Raw genomic sequence first — 24207 nt, 5'->3', positions numbered from 1 at the left:
TTCTTTACAATAGATTTGCAAGATCTTTAACTTCCACCTCAGAAAGCAGGCACAGTGTAGATTCAATAGTTAATTTGAGTCAAGGTGAATCATCCAACACCCAGCAATCCAAAGTGCAACGAGTGAATGACAACCTTCACAGAGCATGCATACCACCTGGTGAATATACCGTAACCTCCTGACACTGGAGGTTGGTGGTATGTCCATAACTTGAAACATGTGCTGTACGACCCCAGTACCACCTGACTTCTTGGGCATTCATGGTATGTCCAGTGGCTGGAGCTTGTGCTGTATCACCCCAGCACTGGAGCATTAATGGTACTACCGCAGTCATGGAGCAAATGTGATTTTTCCCAATTCCAGAAGCATACACAGTGCCAGATTGGGCCCAGAGCTTGCGCACTGTTGCCCAGGTTATGGTCAATGCTTAGAAATGACCTGACCCTGGAGTTTACAAGGCACCACGCAAACACATGGGCAGGACAACGCTACCTAGGGCCTGGGGAATACATGATGTAACCACAGTTCTGCAGCTTGCAGTGCCATCCTGACCCAGGAGCATGCGAAAGAATAACCAGGACCTGTGAAATGAATCATGTGACCTAGCCCTGCACTGGCACTGGAGCATATGTAGTACAGCCCAAGGTCTGGTGCATGTGCAATGTCACTATGATCCTGGTGAATGTCTCGTCCAGTCCAGAACCTGCAGCATGCAGAATGCTAACTGAGCCTGGAGCAGATGTGGAATCTCTTAGTGCCTGGAGCTACCTGTGTACTGCACATGGCCTGATGAATGCATGGTGTGCCCAGAAGCAAGAGCACATGCAGTGCTGCTGTTGGCCCGGATCATGCAAAATGTGGAGGAGATGTATTTGATAAGCAAGGACACATGGTGGCTAAATGATAAGATGCAATCAGCCACTATATAATTGACCGTGGAGTTGTAGAGACATACAGCACAGAAACAGACCCTCTGGTCCAACCAGTCCATGCCAAATACAATCCCAAACTAAACTGGTTCCACCTGTGTGCTCTTGGCCCATAACCCTCCCAAACCTTTCCTGCTCATGTACTTATCCGAATGTCTTTAAAACATTATAATTGTACCCAAATCCACCACTTCCTCAGGAAGTTCATTCCGCATGTGAACAGTGTCAACATTTGTCCCTCAGGTCTTTTTCAAATCTCTCTCATCTCACCTTAAAAAATGTGCCCCCTAGTCTTGAAAGCCCTCATCCTAGGGAAAAGAAAACTACCATTAACTCCATCTATACACCTAATTATTTTATAAACTTCCAAGGTTGCCTCTCAACCTCCTATGATCCATTGAAGAACTCCAGGCTCTCCAGCCTTTCATTATAGCTCAAACCTTCCATACCCAGCAACATCCTGGTAAATCTCTTCTGAGCCTCTCCAATTTGGTAATATTCTTCTTGTAACTGGGAGCCCAGAACTGTTCACAGTATTCTAAAGGAGGTCTCACTAATGTCCTGTACAACCTCAACATGACTTCCCAATTCCAATACTTAAAGGACTAAGCAATGAAGGCAAGCATATCAAATGCCTTTTCAACCACTCTGTCTATATGTGATGGAAACTTCAAAGTGCAGTATGGAATGGGCTGCATGTCACCTATTGATTTCAATTATTTTTAAGAGTTGTACTTATTGACCAGAATGTTTTTTAGAGTAGCACCATGCTGGCAATCTGCGAAAGGCCAACAATTTGCAGTCGTGTCACATCTAGCAAATCCTCTCATGTTTCAGTTTACAGTCTGCCATCCTTATGGGAAAAGAAAAAGCACTGCATAAGCAATTGATATAAATATTCCAACAAACCCAATAATTTCTAAATACAAAAACAAAATCCAGATTACTAAGGATTAGATTTATTGAGCAGCTGTCTGAAGCTATCACACATAAGCACAACATTTCAAAAAAATGATTTTCTGTGCCTCCTTTATACCTCCTCATGCTTGAGGTTCAGACCTTGCATCAAATCCTTGCATTTGGAATCTTCATTACAGCTTGCTAATTCACTAATGCCTTTCTGAGCTAAATTTTTCCTTATACAAAAGTGCATTAAATGTGGTTTGTCTTTGTGCCTTGTGTACTTTTGCATTCTTACTTGATAGATTCATTGCCAATGAATTAGATGTAAATCGATTGTTTAGAGTGAAGGCTTCAACATGTAATGTTTGGCTTCTTCAGGAATGGAACTCACTCTGGGGAAGCTCTCACTGAACATAAAGCAGTACAGCGCAGGAACAGGCCCTTCAGCCCACCACATCTGTGCTGATCCAATTGGATTGGTGAATTGAATATTATGATGAATTGCCTCAGATTTGATGAAAGAGATCGTTGTATAAAATGGGAATGAAGTGGAGAAGTTTACAAACAAAAAGAAAGTAGGTCCCAGGCACCAGGTAGCCAATGTTTAAATTCAAAAATATTGAAATAGGAAGGAATATAGACATACGAAGGACATGGAGTTTTGCAAACAAGGATGAGGTTTACAAAATTGACAGTTGAATGATATTATGCAGGTGGAAGTGGGCAGGTCTCAGTGTTGGTGTATGCGTGTGTGACAGCTTCAAACTGCTGCAGGGATGGAGATGAGTATACTGAATTGATAATATATCAAAGTGTAAAGGCACATACTTGAAAAGTCTCAATATTGGGGAATACTGGATGTCAGAGAATAGCTTGATAGATCAGTATCAGGACAAAAGAATGTGACATGGTGGTTAGATCGAGCAGAGTTCATCCAGCTTTGAACTCAGGACTTTGTTAGAATTCACTTCCTTTGTAATTGTCTATCATTTCTTTCTTGTAACTACTATTCTACCATCATATTGTTATGAGTATTTAAAGGTGGCAAAGATCTGCAGCTCAGGTCGTGGATGAGGTTGTTGGATATATTCTTAGTTCTGTAAATTTCATCTTTAAGTAATACCCCAATTTTACAGAAACACCCTTTCAATGATGATATGCCCTTTTTATATGTGAAAGCAGTTTTCTGAATGTAGGGAACTGAAATTCTGTAATGAAGCTCTCTCATTAATTTGTGAGCACTTAATCCTGACAAGGGCTAGAATTGTGATGTCAATCTGGTTTCAGCTAACAAGAAGTCATTAATTATACCAGGACTTTAAAATAAAATAAAAATGCATTAAGCTTATACACATTTGCTGAATTAAGGAAAATTAATAGCATTATAACATGAATACATTTCTAGTTATTGATTGACCTTCTGCCAACAGTTCTATTGTGTTGAAAAATGCGCAGATGAGGGCAAATCATTGTGGAACAAAACGTTAAGATGTATGGCAACTGAGTTACAGGTATCTGGTACTCGTGAACACACTTGTTGCTTTCAGGCTTCCGGATTATTGTCCGCTGAGCAATGAACATTTTCCAGTTCCAATTTTGTCTCTGTACCTGCCTGTTTGTTGACCATCCTTTGCACCTAGATCACAAACAGAGGACAGGATGAGTGTTGCATCACAACTACATGGAAATACAAAAGAGTTAAGACCCATAAGGAGGCATTCAGCCCACCTTTGTCATGAACCTTTTATTATTCAGATTCTACCAACGTGTGATTCAAATCCTGGCCTCCAGGGCACTATCTCGGCCTTTGAATTACTAATTTAGTGACAACAGGCCACCATTGAGATAAAAGAAGCAGATGGCACAGCTTCCACAATTGGCTCATTCATGAAACTGTTGCTGTATGATCCCGGTGGTCTATATCATTTTTATCCTTGGTAGACATTTTCTAATCCTGTTCAAGGTCAGTGAAACAGTGTCAGCTGCCCTGATAGCCTCTACTCCCTACTCCCTTAGTCATCACTGCAGACATAGGATCAGCCTTTTTGACCGTGACCCATGGAATGCGACTGGCTCAGATGGAGTCCTTGGCTGTGGGACTCAGATCCTTTATGTACCAGCTGGTATGAGTATTCACGGACATCTTTAACCTTTCCTTACTACGGTCTGAAGTCCCTATCTGCTTTAAGACAATCACCACAGTCCCGGTCTCAAAGAAAATTCATGCAGAGTGCCTCAATGACTATAGCCCAGTGGCTCTGACTTCCATAATTAGGAAGTGCTTTGAGTGGTTAGTCATGGCTCATGTCAACTCTTGCCTCCCAGCCTGCTTTAATCCCTTGCACTTTGGCTACCATCACAGCAGCTGCTATCCTCTTTCCCAGCATTTGGCCTATGGTCTTGCATACTTTGACTTCATAAGTGCACTTCTAAATACTTCTGAAATGTTATGAGGGTTTCTGTCCCTACCACCCTTCCAGATTTCCACTACCCTGGCTGAAAACAAATTTCCCTAAATCCCTCAAAACCTCCTGCATCTTACTTTAAATATCACTGTTCATAATTTTACACATGTCAAACATCTCCTCACTTAGTCTGAGATAGTCAGAGCTGCCGATGCTGGAGTCTGAGATAACACAGTCTGGAGTTGGAGGAACACAGCAGGTCAAGCAGCATCAGAGGAGTAGGAAAGTTGATGTTTTGGGTTGGGACTCTTCTTCTGTATGAAGTTTGCACATTCTCCCCATGTCTGCATTGGTTTCCTCCAGGTGCTCTGGTTTCCTCCCAAAGTCCAAAGACTTGCAGGCTAGGTGGATTGGCCATGCTAAATTGCCTGTAGTGTTCAGGGGTTTGTGGATTATAGGGGGATGCGTCTGGGTGGGATGTTCCTAGGGGGAGTGTGGACTTGTTGGGCCGAAGGGCCTGTTTCCACACTGCAGGGATTCTATGATTCTATGAACTCGAAACGTTAGCTTTCCTGCTGTGTTCTTCCAGCTCCACACTGTATTATCCTCACTCCGTCTTCTTCAAGAAAAAACAACAGTCATTCTTGGTAACTAAAACTCTCCAGCCAAGGCAACATTCCGGTAAATAAAAATAGAAAGGATTGCAGATGCTGTAAATCAGGAACAAAAACAAGATTGCTGGAGGGGCTCAGCAGGTCTGGCAGCATCTGTGAAGGCAAAAACAGAGTTAACAGAGAACAGAGTCACTGGACCCGAAACGTCAACTCTGTTTTTACCTTCACAAATGCTGCCAGACCTGCTGAGCCCCTCCAGCAATTTTGTTTTTGTTCCTAACATCCTGGTAAATCTCTTCTGTACACTCTACAGTGTTATCACACCTCTCCTCTAATATGAATTCCAGAACTGCACGCAATACTACTTGAATATCTCTTTCAGGAGCTGCTACAGACATGATGGGTTTAATGTCTTTCTTCTGTATAGTAAAATTTTATGATTCTATGAATGCAGATGTTTTCTTGCCTTAATTTCTCGCTCTGTTGTCAATCTGGGAGGTCTGGAATTGTTTGCCTTACCTTTCCCAGTTGAGGTAATATACTTCAAATGTACAGATCCATCTCCTTTTAGAAAATAACCCACTACTTAGTTACATAATTTTCCAGTCAACCTCTCAATCCTGCCAAACTCCATTCATGCCCCATTGAAATCAGCTTTTATACCAATTGAGTTTTCTTATTCTCTAAACTCTTGATATGAAGGGGAGTAATCAAAATGAAATCAGGGTATCATGATGTTGTTGACTTGCTCGCTGAGCTGGCTTGTTTTCGTTCAGATGTTTCGTCACCATGCTAGGTGTCATCATCAATGCAGTCTCCGATGAAGTGTGGTTATTCTACTCTGCTCGGAATTTGTTCTGTCTTGTTATAGGGAGTGGTATTACTTCTGGTGTTGATCTGTATGGGTTGGTATACGGGGTCCAATTCTATGTACTTGTTGATGGCATTACAGTTGGAGAACCAAGCCTCGAGAAATTCCCATGCGTGTCTATTTTTGGCTTGGGCCACTATGGTTACCTTGACCCAGTTAAACTGATGGCAAGATAATAAAATGTGAGGCTGGATGAACACAGCAGGCCAAGCAGCATCTCAGGAGCACAAAAGCTGACGTTTCGGGCCTAGACCCTTCATCAGAGAGGGGGATGGGGGGAGGGAACTGGAATAAATAGGGAGAGAGGGGGAGGCGGACCGAAGATGGAGAGTAAAGAAGATAGGTGGAGAGGGTGTAGGTGGGGAGGTAGGGAGGGGATAGGTCAGTCCAGGGAAGACGGACAGGTCAAGGAGGTGGGATGAGGTTAGTAGGTAGCTGGGGGTGCGGCTTGGGGTGGGAGGAAGGGATGGGTGAGAGGAAGAACCGGTTAGGGAGGCAGAGACAGGTTGGACTGGTTTTGGGATGCAGTGGGTGGGGGGGAAGAGCTGGGCTGGTTGTGTGGTGCAGTGGGGGGAGGGGATGAACTGGGCTGGTTTGGGGATGCAGTGGGCGAAGGGGAGATTTTGAAACTGGTGAAGTCCACATTGATACCATATGGCTGCAGGGTTCCCAGGCGGAATATGAGTTGCTGTTCCTGCAACCTTCGGGTGGCATCATTGTGGCAGTGCAGGAGGCCCATGATGGACATGTCATCAAGAGAATGGGAGGGAGAGTGGAAATGGTTTGCGACTGGGAGGTGCAGTTGTTTGTTGCGAACTGAGCGGAGGTGTTCTGCAAAGCGGTCCCCAAGCCTCCGCTTGGTTTCCCCAATGTAGAGGAAGCCGCACCGGGTACAGTGGATGCAGTATACCACATTGGCAGATGTGCAGGTGAACCTCTGCTTAATGTGGAATGTCATCTTGGGGCCTGGGATGGGGGTGAGGGAGGAGGTGTGGGGACAAGTGTAGCATTTCCTGCGGTTGCAGGGGAAGGTGCCGGGTGTGGTGGGGTTGGAGGGCAGTGTGGAGCGAACAAGGGAGTCACGGAGAGAGTGGTCTCTCCGGAAAGCAGACAGGAGAGGGGATGGAAAAATGTCTTGGGTGGTGGGGTCGGATTGTAAATGGCGGAAGTGTCGGAGGATAATGCGTTGTATCCGGAGGTTGGTAGGGTGGTGTGTGAGAACGAGGGGGATCCTCTTGGGGCGGTTGTGGCGGGGGCGGGGTGTGAGGGATGTGTCGCGGGAGATGCGGGAGACGCGGTCAAGGGCGTTCTCAATCACCGTGGGGGGAAAGTTGCGGTCCTTAAAGAACTTGGACATCTGGGATGTGCGGGAGTGGAATGTCTTATCGTGGGAGCAGATGCGGCGGAGGCGGAGGAATTGGGAATAGGGGATGGAATTTTTGCAGGAGGGTTGGTGGGAGGAGGTGTATTCTAGGTAGCTGTGGGAGTCGGTGGGCTTGAAATGGACATCAGTTACAAGCTGGTTGCCTGAGATGGAGACTGAGAGGTCCAGGAAGGTGAGGGATGTGCTGGAGATGGCCCAGGTGAACTGAAGGTTGGGGTGGAAGGTGTTGGTGAAGTGGATGAACTGTTCGAGCTCCTCTGGGGAGCAAGAGGCGGCGCCGATACAGTCATCAATGTACCGGCGGAAGAGGTGGGGTTTGGGGCCTGTGTAGGTGCGGAAGATGGACTGTTCCACGTAACCTACAAAGAGGCAGGCATAGCTGGGGCCCATGCGGGTGCCCATGGCCACCCCCTTAGTCTGTAGGAAGTGGGAGGAGCCAAAAGAGAAGTTGTTGAGTGCGAGGACGAGTTCCGCTAGGCGGATGAGAGTGTCGGTGGAGGGGGCCTGGTCGGGCCTGCGGGACAGGAAGAAGCGGAGGGCCTTGAGGCCATCTTCATGCGGAATGCAGGTGTACAGGGACTGGACGTCCATGGTGAATATGAGGTGTTGGGGGCCAGGGAATTGGAAGTCCTGGAGGAGGTGGAGGGCGTGGGTGGTGTCACGGACATAGGTGGGGAGTTCCTGGACCAAAGGGGAGAAAATGGAGTCCAGATAGGTGGAGATGAGTTCGGTGGGGCAGGAGCAGGCTGAGACGATGGGTCGACCGGGGCAGGCAGGTTTGTGAATTTTGGGAAGGAGATAGAAACGGGCCGTGCGGGGTTGGGGAACAATGAGGTTGGAGGCTGTGGGTGGGAGGTCCCCTGAGGTGATGAGGTCATGAATGGTGTTGGAGATGATGGTTTGGTGCTCGGGTGTGGGGTCATGATCGAGGAGGCGGTAGGAGGTGGTGTCGGAGAGTTGGCGTCTGGCCTCGGCGATGTAGAGGTCAGTACGCCATACTACCACTGCGCCACCCTTGTCTGCGGGTTTGATGGTGAGGTTGGGGTTGGAGCGGAGGGAGCGGAGGGCTGCCCGTTCTGCGGGGGAGAGGTTGGACCTAACCCTATCGCTGGCACTTCATTTTTCGAGTGTACCGATATTAAGGAGAGTTCATCCTGCCATTTTGCTGTTCATATACTTCGATGGTTAGTTTCCTTCCTGTCTGTCCAATGTAATATTTGTGGCAGTCATTGCATGGTATTTTGTAAACCATGTTGGTTCTGCATGTTGTGGGAATGGGGCCTTTAATCCTGCAAGTGTTTGTCGTAGAGTGGCTGTGGGCTTGTGAGCCACCGTGATTCTGAGTGGTCTTAGGAGTCTTGTTGTCAGTTCCAATATGTTCTCAATGTAGGGCAGTGTGGAGAATGTATTGGGGCATACAGTGTCCTTCTGTTGTTGTCTGTTTAGTCGGTATCTGTGGATCAAGTTGTGGGGCTGTCCATTCAGAACGAGGATTTTGGACATGTGCTCTTTCGTTCATTGTTCTGGAGTGTTGTCGTGTGTCCTGGTCCATTTAAATAATGTCCAAATGCAACTTTGTTTGTGGGCATTGGGGCAGTTGCTGTGAAAGTTGAGGATTTGATCAGTGTGGGTTACTTTTCTGTATACTGAGGTTTGGAACTCCCCTTTGGTCATACACTCAACTTTAACATGCAAAAATGGAAATTGATTGTCGTTTTTTTCTTCCCTTGTGATTTTAATCCCTGTGAATATGCTGTTGATGAGGTGGTCGATCTCTTCTAATTTGTTGCATCATCTGCAGATGCCTACTAAACAGACAACAATGGAAAGAAACAGGATGCTTTAACACACTGGCCACACTACCCTACATCAAGAACATATCGGAATGGACAAGACTCTTAAGACCACTAGGAATCATGGTAGCACACAAGCCCACAGCCATTCTGGACAAACACAATCACAAGGATTAAATACCCCATTCCCACAACATGCAGAAACAATGTGGTTTACAAACTACCATGCGATGACTGCCACAAACATTACATCAGACAAACAGGAAGGAAACTAGCGATCAGAATACATGAACATCGTCTAGCAGCAAAACAATACAACAAACTTTCCTTAATATTGTACACTCAGACAATGAAGACTATCAGTTTAACTCGGACAAGGTAACCATAGTGGCCCAAGTCAAACAGAGACATGCACAGAAATTCCTAGAGGCTTTGTTCTCTACTTGTGATGCAATCAACAAACATAAAGAAATGTACTCCATATATAAACCCATACAGATCGAAACCAGAAATGACACGCCTCAACATAATGGACCAGACAGTATAAATTCCAAGCAGAGTAGAATAACATTGGAGGCTCCACTGATGATGTCACCTAGGATGATCTGAACGAAAACAAGCCAGCTCAGTGAGCAAGTCAACAACCTCACCCACAACCCGAGGTACAGACCTTTGCCAGAACATTAATCAGGGAATCAAGCAATGAGGGTATAAATGTAATCATGGGTGACTTGAATTTACATTTAGATTGACAAATCAAATTGATGATGCTAATGACAAGGAGAATTCTTTGGATTAAAAAAAAACTGCAGATGCTGGAACTCAGAAACTACAACAGAAATTGCCAGGATAACTCAACAGGTCTGTCAACATCTGTAGAGAGAAAGCAGAGTTAATGTTTTAGGTCCAGTGAAGAAGAAACAGGATCAAAATGTTATCTCTGCTTTATCTCCACTGATGCTACTGGACCGGTTGAGTTTTCTCGCAATTTCTGTTGTTGTTTAGGATTTCCTTGAGGCTATATGACTTTTTTTAGACCAATAGTCCTCAGACCACTCAGAATCACGGTGGGTCACAAGCCCACAGCCACTCTACGACAAACACTTGCAGGATTAAAGGCCCCATTCCCACAACATGCAGAACCAACATGGTTTACAAAATACCATGCAACGACTGCCACAAGTATTACATTGGACAGACAGGAAGGAAACTAACCATCGGAGTACATGAACAGCAAAATGGCAGGATGAACTCTCCTTAATATCGGTACACTCAATAACCAAGCAGGCTAGAGTGGGTAATAAAATGTGAGGCTGGATGAACACAGCAGGCCAAGCAGCATCTCAGGAGCACAAAAGCTGACGTTTCGGGCCTAGACCCTTCATCAGAGCTCTGATGAAGGGTCTAGGCCCGAAACGTCAGCTTTTGTGCTCCTGAGATGCTGCTTGGCCTGCTGTGTTCATCCAGCCTCACATTTTATTATCTTGGAATTCTCCAGCATCTGCAGTTCCCATTATCTCTGAGGCTAGAGTGGGTACTGTGCAATAAGAAAGGGATGATGAACAAACGTATTGTGTGGTATCTTTGAGGACGAGTGAACATTAAATGAGTGAAATAGTTAAATCTGAAACAAGGATCCTGAATCAAAAACAAAGGGAACGATGAATATATGATTGTGAATTGACAGGGTGGCTTAGGGAACATTACTAAAGTGTTTGACAGTAAATGGGGCAATGATTCAAATTCAGAATTTAGCAAAAGAGGACAAAAAGTTTTGTCTGGAGGGAGAAAATAGAGAATGAGAGTAAAATTGTGCAGAAAAGCATAGACATTGAGCTTCTACAAATACAAGGAACAAAGAACAATACAGCACAGGAACAGGACCTTCAGCCCGCCTGTGCCGATGCATGTTGCCCTTTCATACTAAGACAGTCTTCACTTACAGGTTCCATATCCCTCTATTCTCTTTCTATAAATGTATTTGTCCAGGTGCTTCTTGAATGCTGCTATTGTGTCTGCTTCCACCACCTCCTCTGGCGTGCATTCCAGGCACTCACAACCCTTGTGAAAAACTTGCCTTGTGCATCTCTTTCAAACTTCCCCCTTGCACCTTTAATCTGTGTCCCCTAGTAATTGACCCCTTTACCCTTGGGGAAAATGTGTCATGCTACCACTCTATCTATGACATTCACAATCTTATGAACTTCTATCAGGTCACCCCTCAACCTCCTGCATTCCAGCGAAAACAAACTCAGTCTATCTGACCTTCCTTTGTAGCTAAAATCACCCCTAGACCAGGCAACATCCTGGTAAAACCCTCTCCAAAGCATCCATATCCTTTAGATGGTGTGGTGACCAGAAATATATGAATTATTTGAAGTGTGGCCCAACTGAATTTCCATTAAGATGCAGCATAACTTGTCTAACCTTATACTCAATGCCCATTCCAATGAAGGCAAGAATGTCAGAAGCCTTTTTACTACCTTAACTACCTGCATTACCATGTTCTCTGATCTGTGGACCTGCACATCCAGATCTCTCCGTATATCAATACTCCTAAGGGTTTTGCCATTCACTGTATAATTTCCATCTGTACTTGACCTTCCAAAATGCATTCCTTCACTTGTCCAGATTAAACTCCATATGCCACTTTTCTGCTCATGTCTCCAACTGATCTATTCTCTGACCATCCTCCTCACTATACACAACTCCACCAATCTTTGTCTCTCTGCAAACTTACGAATTAGACCAGCTATGTTTTACTCCAAATCACTTATGCAGATATGTGAACAGAAAAGGATTGTCAATGACAAATGAAGGTCCTTTGAGTCAGAAACTGGGGACATTATAATGAGGAACAGAGACATGGCAGAAATGTCTCTCAGAAAAGTTAGGCAACCAAGGGTCTAGAAAGAGGGCGGAAAGGAAGGAAATCAATATTCATAAAAAAATTATACTGGGGAAATTAATGGGGTTAAAGAGTGTCCTCAGAGCCTGATACATTCCAGAGTAATAAAGAAATTGGCTCTGCAAATATTCAATTCATTGGTTGTCATCTTCCAAACTTGTGAAATTAGTAAATCCAGATAATCAGAAAGTTGACCTAGGGTCTGCTGTGATTACCCTTAATTCAATGCTCTCTCTCACCGTCTCCACAGCAATTCTCTTTGCTGTTGTTTCTTCAAGTTCCATCTCGGAGATGATCCTCACATTAATGCAAATGTATTGAATATCTAAACATGAAATTCACAACATGAAGATGTCAAAAACACCCAGAGTTAGCACAGCACGGTATGTTTCAATTTAATACCTGGATACATCCAATACATGCACCTTTGCTTATTTTATATTGATCTTTTTCTTCCATATTCTCCACATATGCATTATAATCCTCTAAATCTCAGCTTCATTTCATTCTCCCCCCTTATAAAACTTTTATTGCTTCATGTATTCTCTTCTTCTGTATTCCTTGTTTTCCTCTTTTCAATTGTTTTAAATCCTTATATTATCATTTCTCACGCCCCTTTTAGCCATCAGAATCAGGCAAAAAGTACAGCAGGGGACAGGGATACAATGATAAATACCAAAATTAGAAAAATGGGGTGGCATGATGGCTCAGTGGTTAGCTGCTGCCTCACAGCATCAGGGACCTTAGTTCAATTCCTCCCTTGGGCGACTGCATGGAGTTTGCACGTTCTCCCTACATCTGCGTGGGTTTCCTCTGGGTGCTCCGGTTTCCTCCCACAGTCCAAAGATGTGCAGGCTAGTGGATTGGCCATGTTAAATTGTCTGTAGTGTTCAGGGATGCATAGATTAGGTAGGTTATAGGCGGATGGGTCTGGTGGGATCCTCTGAGGGTTTGTGTGGAGTTGTTGGGCTGAAGGGCCTATTTCCACACCGTAGGGATTCTATAGTTCTATGGTCAATAGAGATAAAGACAGGGACAGAGAGAGAGAAAATGAGAGCAAGAATAAAACAGGGAATGGCAGAGAAGATGAGATAGCAGGGTGAAGGAGAACGTCAGTAATCAAATGAAATAATGTTAAAGCAAAGACAGAAGCAGACAGATAGAGGGAGATGATGACAAAGAGGGGGACAGATATTATAAAGACGTAGAACAAAAGAGGAGTACAAAGACAGGGAATCATTTTAGAGAGCAAGAAAAAAAAACTGAGAAATAGAGAGGCATGTACAGCAACAGTCATAAACAAAGACCAATTGGTTAAAATATAAACTGGAAAGGATATGGAAACCATGTACAAATAGAAGACATAAGTTTGAAGTACAAACCTTCTAACGCAATCACTTCATATGTACTGGTCACAGGTAACCGGGAAAAAAAAACATGGAGTTCAACCTGGATAATTGCGAGGTGATGCATTTTGGAAGGTCGAATTTGAAAGCTGAGTACAGGATTAAGGATAGGATTCTTGGCAGTGTGGAGGAACAGAGGAATCTTGGTGTGCAGATACATAGATCCCTTAAAATGGCCACCCAAGTGGACAGGGTTGATAAGAAAGCATATGGTGTTTTGGTTTTCATTAACAGGGGGATTGAGTTTAAGAGTCGTGAGATCTTGTTGCAGCTCTATAAAACTTTGGTTAGACCGCACTTGGAATACTGTGTCCAGTTCTGGTCGCCCTATTGTAGGAAAGATGTGAATGCTTTGGAGAGGGTTCAGAGGAGGTTTACCAGGATGCTGCTTGGACTGGAGGGGCTTATCTTATGAAGAGAGGTTGACTGACCTCTGACTTTTTTCATTGGAGAAAAGGAGGAGGAGAGGGGACCTAATTGAGGGAAAACAAGATAATGAGAGGCATAGATAGAGTTGATAGCCAGAGTCTATTTCCCAAGGCAGAAATGGCTAACACGAGGGGTCATAGTTTTAAGCTGGTTGAAGGAAAGTATAGAGGGGATGTCAGAGGCGCGTTCTTTACACAGAGAGTTGTGAGAGCATGGAATGCGTTGCCAGCAGCAGTTGTGGAAGCAAGGTCATTGGGGTCATTTAAGAGACTGCTGGACATGCATATGGTCATAGAAATTTGAGGGTGCATACATGAGGATCAATGGTTGGCACAACATCGTGGGCTGAAGGGCCTGTTCTGTGCTGTACTGTTCTATGTTCTATGTTCTATGTATGGACTAGTCTGTGATTTAAATTTAATAAATCATTGGGATTGTTTGGCTGAGCAAGTGGTGGCATCGTGGGATTGTCTTGGGAGCCTAGGCAGGGAGGTGGGTTTGAATCTGGCCCAAGGGCTAACAAATTAACTGTGTGAGATACAGCTCCAGATTGGAGTAGTTCTTTGGAAGGTGAAAGCTGAGGTAAAGTTTGAGTAAATACATGAGGGATGTCAAAAGAGTTGTGAAAAAGAAACTATTTGTAAAGAGTCAAGAACCAAAGGATACAGTCATAAAATGTTTTGCAAAAAGGTGAAATTGTGACATGAGAAATATTCTTTTGCATAGTGCCGAGGTCCTGAACTGCACTGACTGCATGGAGGCAGTTTTGATTGCTGTATTTAAGAGGGTGTCAGGTAAGTATTAGAATGAAAACACTGTACCCCGTGGTGGGGAAAAGTCTGAGGATTGCCATCATGTCAGAATGAACAAAAAAATGGTGCAAACAAGATGAGCCAATGGTATTCTTCACCATGACAATTCTGTGAACTGAACAGTCAGGAGGAAGACAAATAACTGGACAGACTGGGAGCTATAGATGTTCATGCAAGATTAACAATTACACATCTGTTTCAAGATATATAACTGCAGCTTTATTTTACATGAAGAAAAGTAAAGATTAAGTTTAGCTTTTCCCTTAAAATGGCTACAGCTCTTACCATCTTCAGTAGTGATCTGAGAGTCAGGCATTTTCTCTAGGGTGGATGGAGATCTAATTGATTCCAACTTAGTGTCAGAGGCTGACAGGATAAAAAAAAATTTGCTAGTATTCAAGAATTAGGATAATTGGCCCATTAACTAATTCATACGAAAATCACTCACATCCTGGTTGATCTGTTAGCACACATTGAATCAATCTGAACATCCGTTTGTAAGAGGTGCATCAACTTATTACAAATCATTTACATTTTTAACAGGAAAATCCAACATGTTAGAAGTAAGCAATTCTCAAGTTGATCAGAAAAACTTAAACATCAATCAGGAGGTGGAAGAATAGCAAGAAACTATAACAACAATGGATGAATATAGCACACATACAACAATATAGAGATGGGATAGTAGTATGGTGCCCATATCTTGAACCTGGAAAACAGAGCATTAACTCCGACCTGCTGCTGAAATATATCCTAACTCATTTGAACAGGTTGGTTAAAAGGAAAAGAAAAAAAAAAGCAAGCTAGAATGAAGTGGGAAACAGCAAAAGGGAAATAAAAACATGAATCACAATCTCTTTATTGATTACAATTACACTGTTCATTCAAGGTATTACACATCAGTAATGTACATCAGGCCCAGCAATCATTGAACAATTATTTCGTCACTCCCGAACTTTACTGCATTGAGGAATCATTACTCAACAAGTCAAACTCATTCCGTAACTAATCTTTCTTGTAAGTCACTACTTCTCAGCCCTGTTGTTAACTCTCTAGCATTACACACACATAGTGAATTTAATAAATTAGTCCAACTGGATGTATACCTGAGGTTTTCGTTCCTGTGGGAAAAAGTGACGACTGCTCAAAAGATTGCCAGGTTGACTGTTCTTCAGCCAAATTAGTTGGTTCTGAGTCTGGACCTGAATTGAAGTAGAAACACAGAAGTGTCATTTCAGAGTCGAGAACAACTGCTGATGTCATTGTGCTCTACCACTTGGAATCAGGGAAAGCAATCCTACTCTGCCTCAATGGACTGTATCCGAGCACTAAATTCAACATCTGTAAATCACTACATTCCCCATCTTTCAGTCATTGCAACTCTCAAATTCCTCTGATCACTCTTCTCAGCTATTTCACATCATTTGTCTTAAAGTCTATGTTCCACTTATCTGAGCGACGAAGTTGCATTTTCTGTGTCATTATCACCCTCACTTATGGAACTGACCAGAACCTCTCACAATAGATAAAGAAGATAGCCTCAACATGAACATTTTGTTATTTTAAAGACAAGTGCCAGGCGTTCCATTCTCCATACAATTTGAATTGTCAAACCACCAGTCATGATGCAACATTCATTCATATCCTATATTTAAATTACAAGCAAAGAAAGGAGTAATTTGGAGAACTTAACTGCTGGAAAGCTTGACAGAATAATAAATTACATAACGGCTAAACAGTAACTATTCGAACATACTAACATCCCAGAAACACATGCTGAGCACAGGCAATTTCAGTAAAATTGATAGTCTCACATGCAATTCTCTGGACCAGGAGGAAAAAATGTCAAGAGAAAACCCAGACAGACAGTAGTGGGGAGATGTATGCTGCAGCTTCAAACCTCAAATTCAAGGCCCCAGCAACGGCAACTGAAAAACACAAACTGAATATTCGGTTCTCTTGCTGCCTTTAACATTCCCTCTTGGAAAATAAACCTCAAGGCCTCACGAGCTCTTTACTCGACTCAAATAGACTGGATTTCACCTCTGTCTTTCAAGCTCTCATCAAAGAAAGATCGGGACAAATTACACCTCTTGAAGACACAGTATTGCCACAACTCCCCTCCCCACCTTGAAAAATGAACCATTGACATTCATAGAATAACACAAAAGGGCTTAAAAATGGAGATAATTCTATTAGTACAGTACATATATATTGCATGGACTTTAAGAATGCAAACATTCACTATTACAGTCCATTAAAGCCCTTTCTTGTCTTGTTACCCGATGCCTCCATCCTCTTTCATTAAAGTCACGAAAACGAATTGACATTTACGTGCTGTCATCCTGCCATGTGTATAATTTTCAAATTGAATGGTTGCAACAATAAGCTCCATCTGAATAGTCTGTAATTTTCATCCTTAATTTATCCCAAAATATTTAAGGGACTACGATCAGTCTATACAATTGCCCCAAGCCCACTACTGAGAACATAAATGTGAAATTTTAGTTTCATTCTATGACCTGAAATATTTTTGATGATGATTTTTCAACAGTCTCTGAAAAAAAAACACAAAGGTCTTTCTTCCCCTCATCATTTTCCTCCAAGTGTGCAGCACTGACACTCACGTCACTCGCACTGATAACCACCTTTAATGGCTTTGCACATCAGGGCTGGCTAATACTGAGCTTATGGCAATCAGGCTGTGAACTGCTTTCTGACACTCCAGTTGGCCACTGTGCAGTGAGCCTTTCTGCATTCATCCAAACAAGTGACTCAGTTGAGAATCCACACTGCTGCAATTTCCTATATTTCATTGCATCAAGGAATCATGGCTCAATAACTCCAACTCCTTCAATGGCTAGCCATTCTGGTCAGTCACTCCCTCCCCTACCTCTTGTTGACTGTGTACCATCACTCACAGATACTGAATTTAATAAATGAATCCAGTTGGATGTATACCTGTTGTTGTGGTGCCTGTTGGCACAAGTGACGACTGCTCAATAGATTGCCAGGTTGATTGTTGTGCAGGAAAATTAGTGGGTGATGAGTCTGAACCGGAATTGAAGAAGAAACACAGAAGAGACATTTTAGATCTGAGATCAACTCAACTCGTTAAATATCTGCTTCAGGAAGTATTAAACATCATTTTATATTTTTGTAAACTCTCTCATGTCACGTGGGCAGTGCTAGCTGAACCAGCTATTTTTGCCCATTCTCTGTTGCCTATGTGAACGTGATGGTTTCTGTCTTCTTGAACCACTGATGTCATTGTGCTCTATCACTGGGAATCAGGGAAAGCAATCCCACTCTGCCTCAATGGACTGTGTCCTAGCACTAAATTCAACACCTGCAAATCACTACATTCCCCGTCTTTCAGTCATGGCAACTCTCACATTCCTCTGACCACTCTTCTCAACTATTTCACGGCATTTGTCGAGAAGTCTATACCCCACTCTCCTGAGCGACTAAGTGGCATTTTCTGAGTCATTATCACCCTCCATTTTCGTGGACCAGACCAGAACCTCTCAAAATAGATCAAGAAGATAGCCTAGACACTAACATTTCCAAATTTTTAAGACAAGTGCCAGGCGTTCCATTCTCCATGCAATTTGATTCGTCAAACGTCCAGGTTTGATGCAAAATTCATTCATATCTGATATTTAACTTACAACCAAAGAAAGGAGGAATTGGGAGAACTTAACTGCTGGAAAGCTTGACAGAATAATAAATTATTTAACTGCTAAACAGTAACTATTCTAACATACTAACATCCCAGAAGCACATGTTTAGCAAAGGCAAATTCAGTAAAATTGATTGTCTCACACACAATTCTCCAGTCCAGGAGGAAACATGTCAAGAGAAAACTCAGACCGACAGTAGTGGGGAGATGTGGGCTGCAGCTTCAAACCTCAAATTCAAGGCCCCAGCAACGGCGACTGAAAAACTCAAACTGAACATTCGGTTCTCTTGCTGCCTTTAACATTGCAACTTTGAAAATAACCCTCAAGGCTTCACGAGCTGTTTATTGGAAGCAAATAGACAGAATTTCACCTCTGTCTTTCAATCTCTCTTCAAAGAAAGATCAGGAAAAATTACACATCTTGAAATCACAGTATTGCCACAACTCCCCTCCCCATGTTGAACAATGAACCATTGGTATACATAGAATAACACAAAATGGTTTAAAAAGTGGAGTTAATTCTATTATTACAGTACAGTATATATACATTGCGTTGACTTTAAGAATGCAAACAATCACAATTACAGTCCATTACAGCCCTTTTTCGTCTTTTTACCGAATGTCGCCGTCTTCTTTCATGCGAGTCACCATAACGCACTGGCATTTATGTGCTGTCATCCTGCCATGTGTATAATTTTCAAACTGAATGGTTACAATAATAGGTTTAACTTGAATAGTCTGTAACTTTCATCCTTTAATTCTCCCAACATACTTAAGGGACTATGATCATGTACAATTGTCCCAAATCCATTACTGGCAACATAAATGCAAAAGTTTAGCCTCATTCTATCTCCTCAAATATTTTTTCTGATGATTATTCAATTGTCTCTGAAAACAAAACCCAAAGGTCTTTCGTCCCCTCATCATCTTCTTCCAAGCGTGCAGTACTGACACTCACATCACTCATATTGATGACCACCTTGAATGCCTTTTCACATTAGGCCTGGCTAACACTAGGCTTATGGCACTCAGGCTGTGAAGTGCCTTGTGACATTCCTCTGTGCAGTGACACTTTCTGCACTTATCTGAACAAGTGACTCAGTTGAGAATCCACACTGCTGAAATGCTCCTATAGTTCATTGCATCAAGGAATGAAGACTCAATAACTCCAACTCCATCAATGGTTAGGCATTCTAATTAGTCACTCTCTCCTATACCTATTGTTGACCATGTACCATCACTCACAGATAATGAATTTAATAAATGAATCCAGTTGGATGTATACCTGTTGTTATGGTGCCTGTGGGCATAAGTGACGACTCCTCAAAAGATTGCCAGGTTGATTGTTCCTCAGGCAAATTACTTGGTGCTGAGTCTGGAACTGAATGGTAGAAGAAACACAGAACAGATATGTTAGATTTGAGATCAACTCAAATTGTTAAGTGTCTGCTTCAGGAAATATGAAACATCGTTCTGTATTTTTGTAAATTCTTTCATGGCACGTGGGCAGTTCTGGTTGAAACAGCTTTTATTGTTGATTCATTGTTGCCTATAAGAAGGTGATGTTTGCTGTCTTCTAGATTTGTTGATGTCATTGTGCTCTACCATTTGGAATCAGGGAAAACATTCCCACTCCGCCTCAATGGGCTGTATCCTGATACTGCACTCAACATCTGGAAATCACTACATTCCCCATTTTTCAATCATTGCTACTCTTACATTCCTCTGATTACTCTTCTCAGCTTTTACAATGCACTTGTCTTAAAGTGAATATTCACAATTTCTGAGCAAATAAATTGCATTTTCTGAGTCATTATTACCCTCTATTTTGAACAACCTGAGCAGCACCTCTCAAAATAGATTAAGAAGACTGCGTAGTCCCGAACATTTTCGTACTTTCAGGACAAGTGCCAGGCATTTCATTCTGCATGCAATTCGATTCGTCAAAACACCAGTCATGATGCAATATAAATTCATATCCTATACTTAAATTACAAACAAAGAAAGGAAGAATTGGGATAACATAACTTCTGGAAAAAGTGGTAGAACAATAAATTATTTAACTGCTAAACAGTAAATATTCTAATATACTAACATGCCAGAAGCACATGTTTAGTAAAAGCAAATTCAGTAAAATTGATTGTCTCACATGCAATTCTCCAGTCCAGGAGGAAAGATGTCCAGAGAAAACTCAGACAGACAGTAGTGGGGAGATGTGTGCTGCAGCTTCGAACCTAAAATTCAAGGCCCCAGCAACAGCGACTGAAAAACTCAAACTGAACATTCGGTTCTCTCACTGCCTTTAACATTCCAACTTTGAAAATAAACCTCAAGGCCCCATGAACTGTTTATTGAATTCAAATAGACACGATATCTCCTCTGTCTTTCAACCTCTCTTCAAAGAAAGAACGGGACAAATTACACCTCTTGAAGACACCGTATTGCCACAACACCCCTCTCCGCCTTGTAAAATGAATCAATGACATACATAGAATAATACTAAAAGGTTTAAAAAATGGAGCTAATTCTATTATTGCAGTACAGTACATATACATTGCATTGACTTTAAGAATGGAAAAATTCACGTTTACAGTCCAGTACAGCCCTTTCTTGTCTTTTTACCGAATGTCTCCGTCTTCTTTCATTAAACTCACCACAACACATTGGCATTTATGTGCGGTCACCCTGCCATGTACATAATTTTCAAACTGAATGGCTTCAGAAATAAGTTTAACCTGAATAGTCTGTAACTGTCATTCTTAAATTCTCCCAAAATATTTAAGGGACTATGATCAGGATGTACACTTGTCCCAAACCCACTACTGAGAACATAAATGTGAAATTTTTGTTTCATTCTATGTCGTCAAGTATTTTTGATGATTATTTTTAATTTATCTCTGAAAAAAAACACAAAGGTCTTTCTTCCCCTCATCATTTTCCTCCAAGTGTGCAGCACTGACACTCACGTCACTCGCACTGATAACCACCTTTAATGGCTTTGCACATCAGGGCTGGCTAATACTGAGCTTATGGCAATCAGACTGTGAACTGCTTTCTGACACTCCAGTTGGCCACTGTGCAGTGAGCCTTTCTGCATTCATCCAAACAAGTGACTCAGTTGAGAATCCACACTGCTGCAATACTCCTAAATTTCATTGCATCAAGGAATCATGACTCAATAATTCCAACTCCTTCAATGGCTAGCCATTCCAGTCAGTCACTCCCTCCCCTACCTCTTGTTGACTGTGTACCATCACTCACAGATACTGAATTTAATAAATGAATCCAGTTGGATGTGTACCTGTTGTTGTGGTGCCTGTGGGCACAAGTGACGACTGCTCAATAGATTCCCAGGTTGATTGTTGTGCAGGAAAATTAGTGGGTGATGAGTCTGAACCGGAATTGAAGAAGAAACACAGAAGAGACATTTTAGATCTGAGATCAACGCAACTCGTTAAATATCTGCTTCAGGAACATCATTTTATATTTTTGTAAACTCTCTCATGTCATGTGGGCAGTGCTAGCTGAACCAGCTATTTTTGCCCATTCTTTGTCGCCTACGTGAATGTGATGGTTTCTGTCTTCTAGAACCGCTGATGTCATTGTGCTCTATCAGTGGGAATCAGGGAAAGGAATCCCACTCTGCCTCAATGGACTGTGTCCTAGCACTAAATTCAACACCTGCAAATCACTACATTCCCGTCTTTCAGTCATTGCAACTCTCACATTCCTCTGACCACTCTTCTCAACGAGGACACGGCATTAGTCTTAAAGTCCACAGCCACATTTACTGAGTGACTAAGTGGCATTTTCTGTCTCATTATCTCCCTCTATTTTGATGGACCTGACCAGAACATCTCAAAATAAATGAAGAAGTTAGCCTCAACTCTAACTTTTTCTTGGTTTCAAGACAAGTGCCAGGCATTCCATTCTCCATGCAATTTGATTCGTCAAACCACCAGACTTGATGCAAAATTCATTCATATCCGATATTTAAATTATAACCAAAGAAAGGAGTAATTTGGAGAACGTAACTGCTGGAAATCTTGACTGAATAATAAATTATTTAACTGCTAAACAGTAAGTATTCTAATGTACTAACATCCTAGAAATACATGCTTAGCACAGGCAATTTCAGTAAAATTGATTGTCTCACATACAGGAGGAAAAATGTCAAGAGAAAACTCAAGCAGACAGTAGTGGGGAGATGTGTGCTGCAGCTTCAAACCTCAAATTCAAGGCCCCTGAAACAGCAACTGAAAAACTCAAAATGAACATTCGGTTGTAGTGCTGCCTTCAACGTTCCAACTTTGAAAATAAACCTCAAGGCCTCACGAGCTGTTTATTGGATTCAAATGGACAGGATTACACCCTGTCTTTCAAACTCTCTTCTAAGAAAGAACGGGACAAATTACACCTCTTAAACTCAGAGTATTGCCACAGCTCCCCTCCCCACCTTGAAAAATGAACCATTGACATACATAGAATAACACAAAAGGTTTTAAAATTGGAGATAATACTATTAGTACAGTACAGTACATATACATTGCATTGACTTTAAGAATGCAAACAATCTCAATTACAGTCCATTACAGCCCTTTCTTGTCTAGTTACCGAATGCCTCCGTCCTCTTTCATTAGAGTCACCATAACGCATTGGCATTTATGTGCTGTCACCCTGCCATGTACATAATTTTCAAAATGAATGGCTGCAATAATAAGCTCCATCTGAATAGTCTGTAATTTTCATCCTTAAATTCTCCCAAAATATTGAAAGGACCATGATCAGACAGACAATTGTCCCAAACCCATTACTAGCAATGTAAATGTTGAGATGTTAATTTCCTTCTACAACCTCAAATATTATTGCTGATGAATATTAAATTGACTCTGAAAAAAAACCCAAAGGTCTTCCTTCCCCTCATCATTTTCTTCCAAGCGCGCAGTACTGACTCTGACATCACTCGCATCGATAACCATCTTGAATGGCTTTGCACATCAGGGCAGGCTAACACTGGGTTTATGGCACTCAGGCTGTGAAATGCCTTCAAACATTCCTCTGTGCAGTGATACTTTCTGCACTTCTCCAAACACGTGACTCAGTTGAGAATCCACACTGCTGAAATACTCCTATATTTCTTTCCATCAAGGAATCATGACTCAATAAATCCAACTCCTTCAATGTCTGCCCATGCTCGTCAATCACTTCCTCCCCTACCTCTTGTTGACCGTGTGCCATCACTCACAGATATTGAATTTAATAAATGAATCCAGTTGGATGTGTACCTGTTGTTGTGGTGCCTGTGGGCACAAGTGATGACTGCTCGAAAGATTGCCATGTTGAATGTTCCTCAGGCAAATTTGTTGCTGCTGAGTCTGGACCTGAATTGAAGCAGAAAGACAGAACAGACATGTTACATTTGACATCAACTGAACCCGAGCTACTTCAGGAAAATTAAACATCATTCTATATTTTTGTAAACTCTCTCATGGCACAATTGGCAGTGCTGGCTGAACCAGCTTTTATTGCCCATTCTTGTCACCTATGAGAAGGTGATGGTTTCTATCTTGTTGAACTGCTGATGTCATTGTGCTCAATCACTGGGATTCAGGGAAAGCAATCCCACTCTGCCTCAATGGAATGTGTCCTAGCACAAAATGCAACCCCTGTAAATCACTACATTCCCCGTCTTTCAATCATTGCAACTCTGGCATTCCTCTTATCACTCTTCTCAGATATTTCACGGCATTTGTCTAGACGTCTATATCCCACTCTCCTGAGCGACAAAGTTGCATTTTCTGAGTCATTATCACCCTCCATTTTCAGGGACGAGACCAGAACCTCTCAAAACAAATTAAGAAGATAGCCTAGATCCAAACATTTTCATATTTTCAAGACAAGTGGCAGGCTTTTCATTCTCCATGCAATTTGATTCGTCAAACCACCAGTGATGATGCAAAATTCATTCATATCCGATATTTAACTTACAACCAAAGAAAGGAGTAATTTGGAGAACTTAACGGCTGGAAAGCTTGACAGAATAATAAATTATTTAACTGCTAAACAGTAAC

General features: G+C 42.3%; 1 protein-coding gene across 3 annotated transcripts in view; it reads right to left on the bottom strand.

Annotated features, from left to right (window-relative positions):
- Positions 1 to 1872: 1872 nt before the first annotated feature.
- LOC132207438 (mucin-2-like) overlaps positions 1873 to 24207 on the bottom strand; it is a 38336-nt gene continuing 16001 nt past the window's right edge. For 2 of the 3 annotated variants that reach the window (XM_059642929.1, XM_059642930.1), the window contains exons 6-13: positions 23422 to 23517; positions 21438 to 21527; positions 19422 to 19517; positions 17416 to 17505; positions 15561 to 15656; positions 14740 to 14820; positions 12047 to 12132; positions 1873 to 3468 (exon numbers count right to left, since the gene is read on the bottom strand). In XM_059642929.1, the coding sequence (XP_059498912.1) occupies positions 3376 to 3468; positions 12047 to 12132; positions 14740 to 14820; positions 15561 to 15656; positions 17416 to 17505; positions 19422 to 19517; positions 21438 to 21527; positions 23422 to 23517 (728 nt within the window). In that variant the 3' untranslated portion in view covers positions 1873 to 3375. The remainder of the gene's footprint in view (positions 3469 to 12046; positions 12133 to 14739; positions 14821 to 15560; positions 15657 to 17415; positions 17506 to 19421; positions 19518 to 21437; positions 21528 to 23421; positions 23518 to 24207) is intronic. The other variant, XM_059642931.1, reaches the window with a different exon arrangement.

Source organism: Stegostoma tigrinum, chromosome 47 (assembly GCF_030684315.1).
Source record: "Stegostoma tigrinum isolate sSteTig4 chromosome 47, sSteTig4.hap1, whole genome shotgun sequence".
NCBI classification, from domain to species: domain Eukaryota; kingdom Metazoa; phylum Chordata; class Chondrichthyes; order Orectolobiformes; family Stegostomatidae; genus Stegostoma; species Stegostoma tigrinum.
This window is presented reverse-complemented; position numbering and strand designations above follow the sequence as displayed.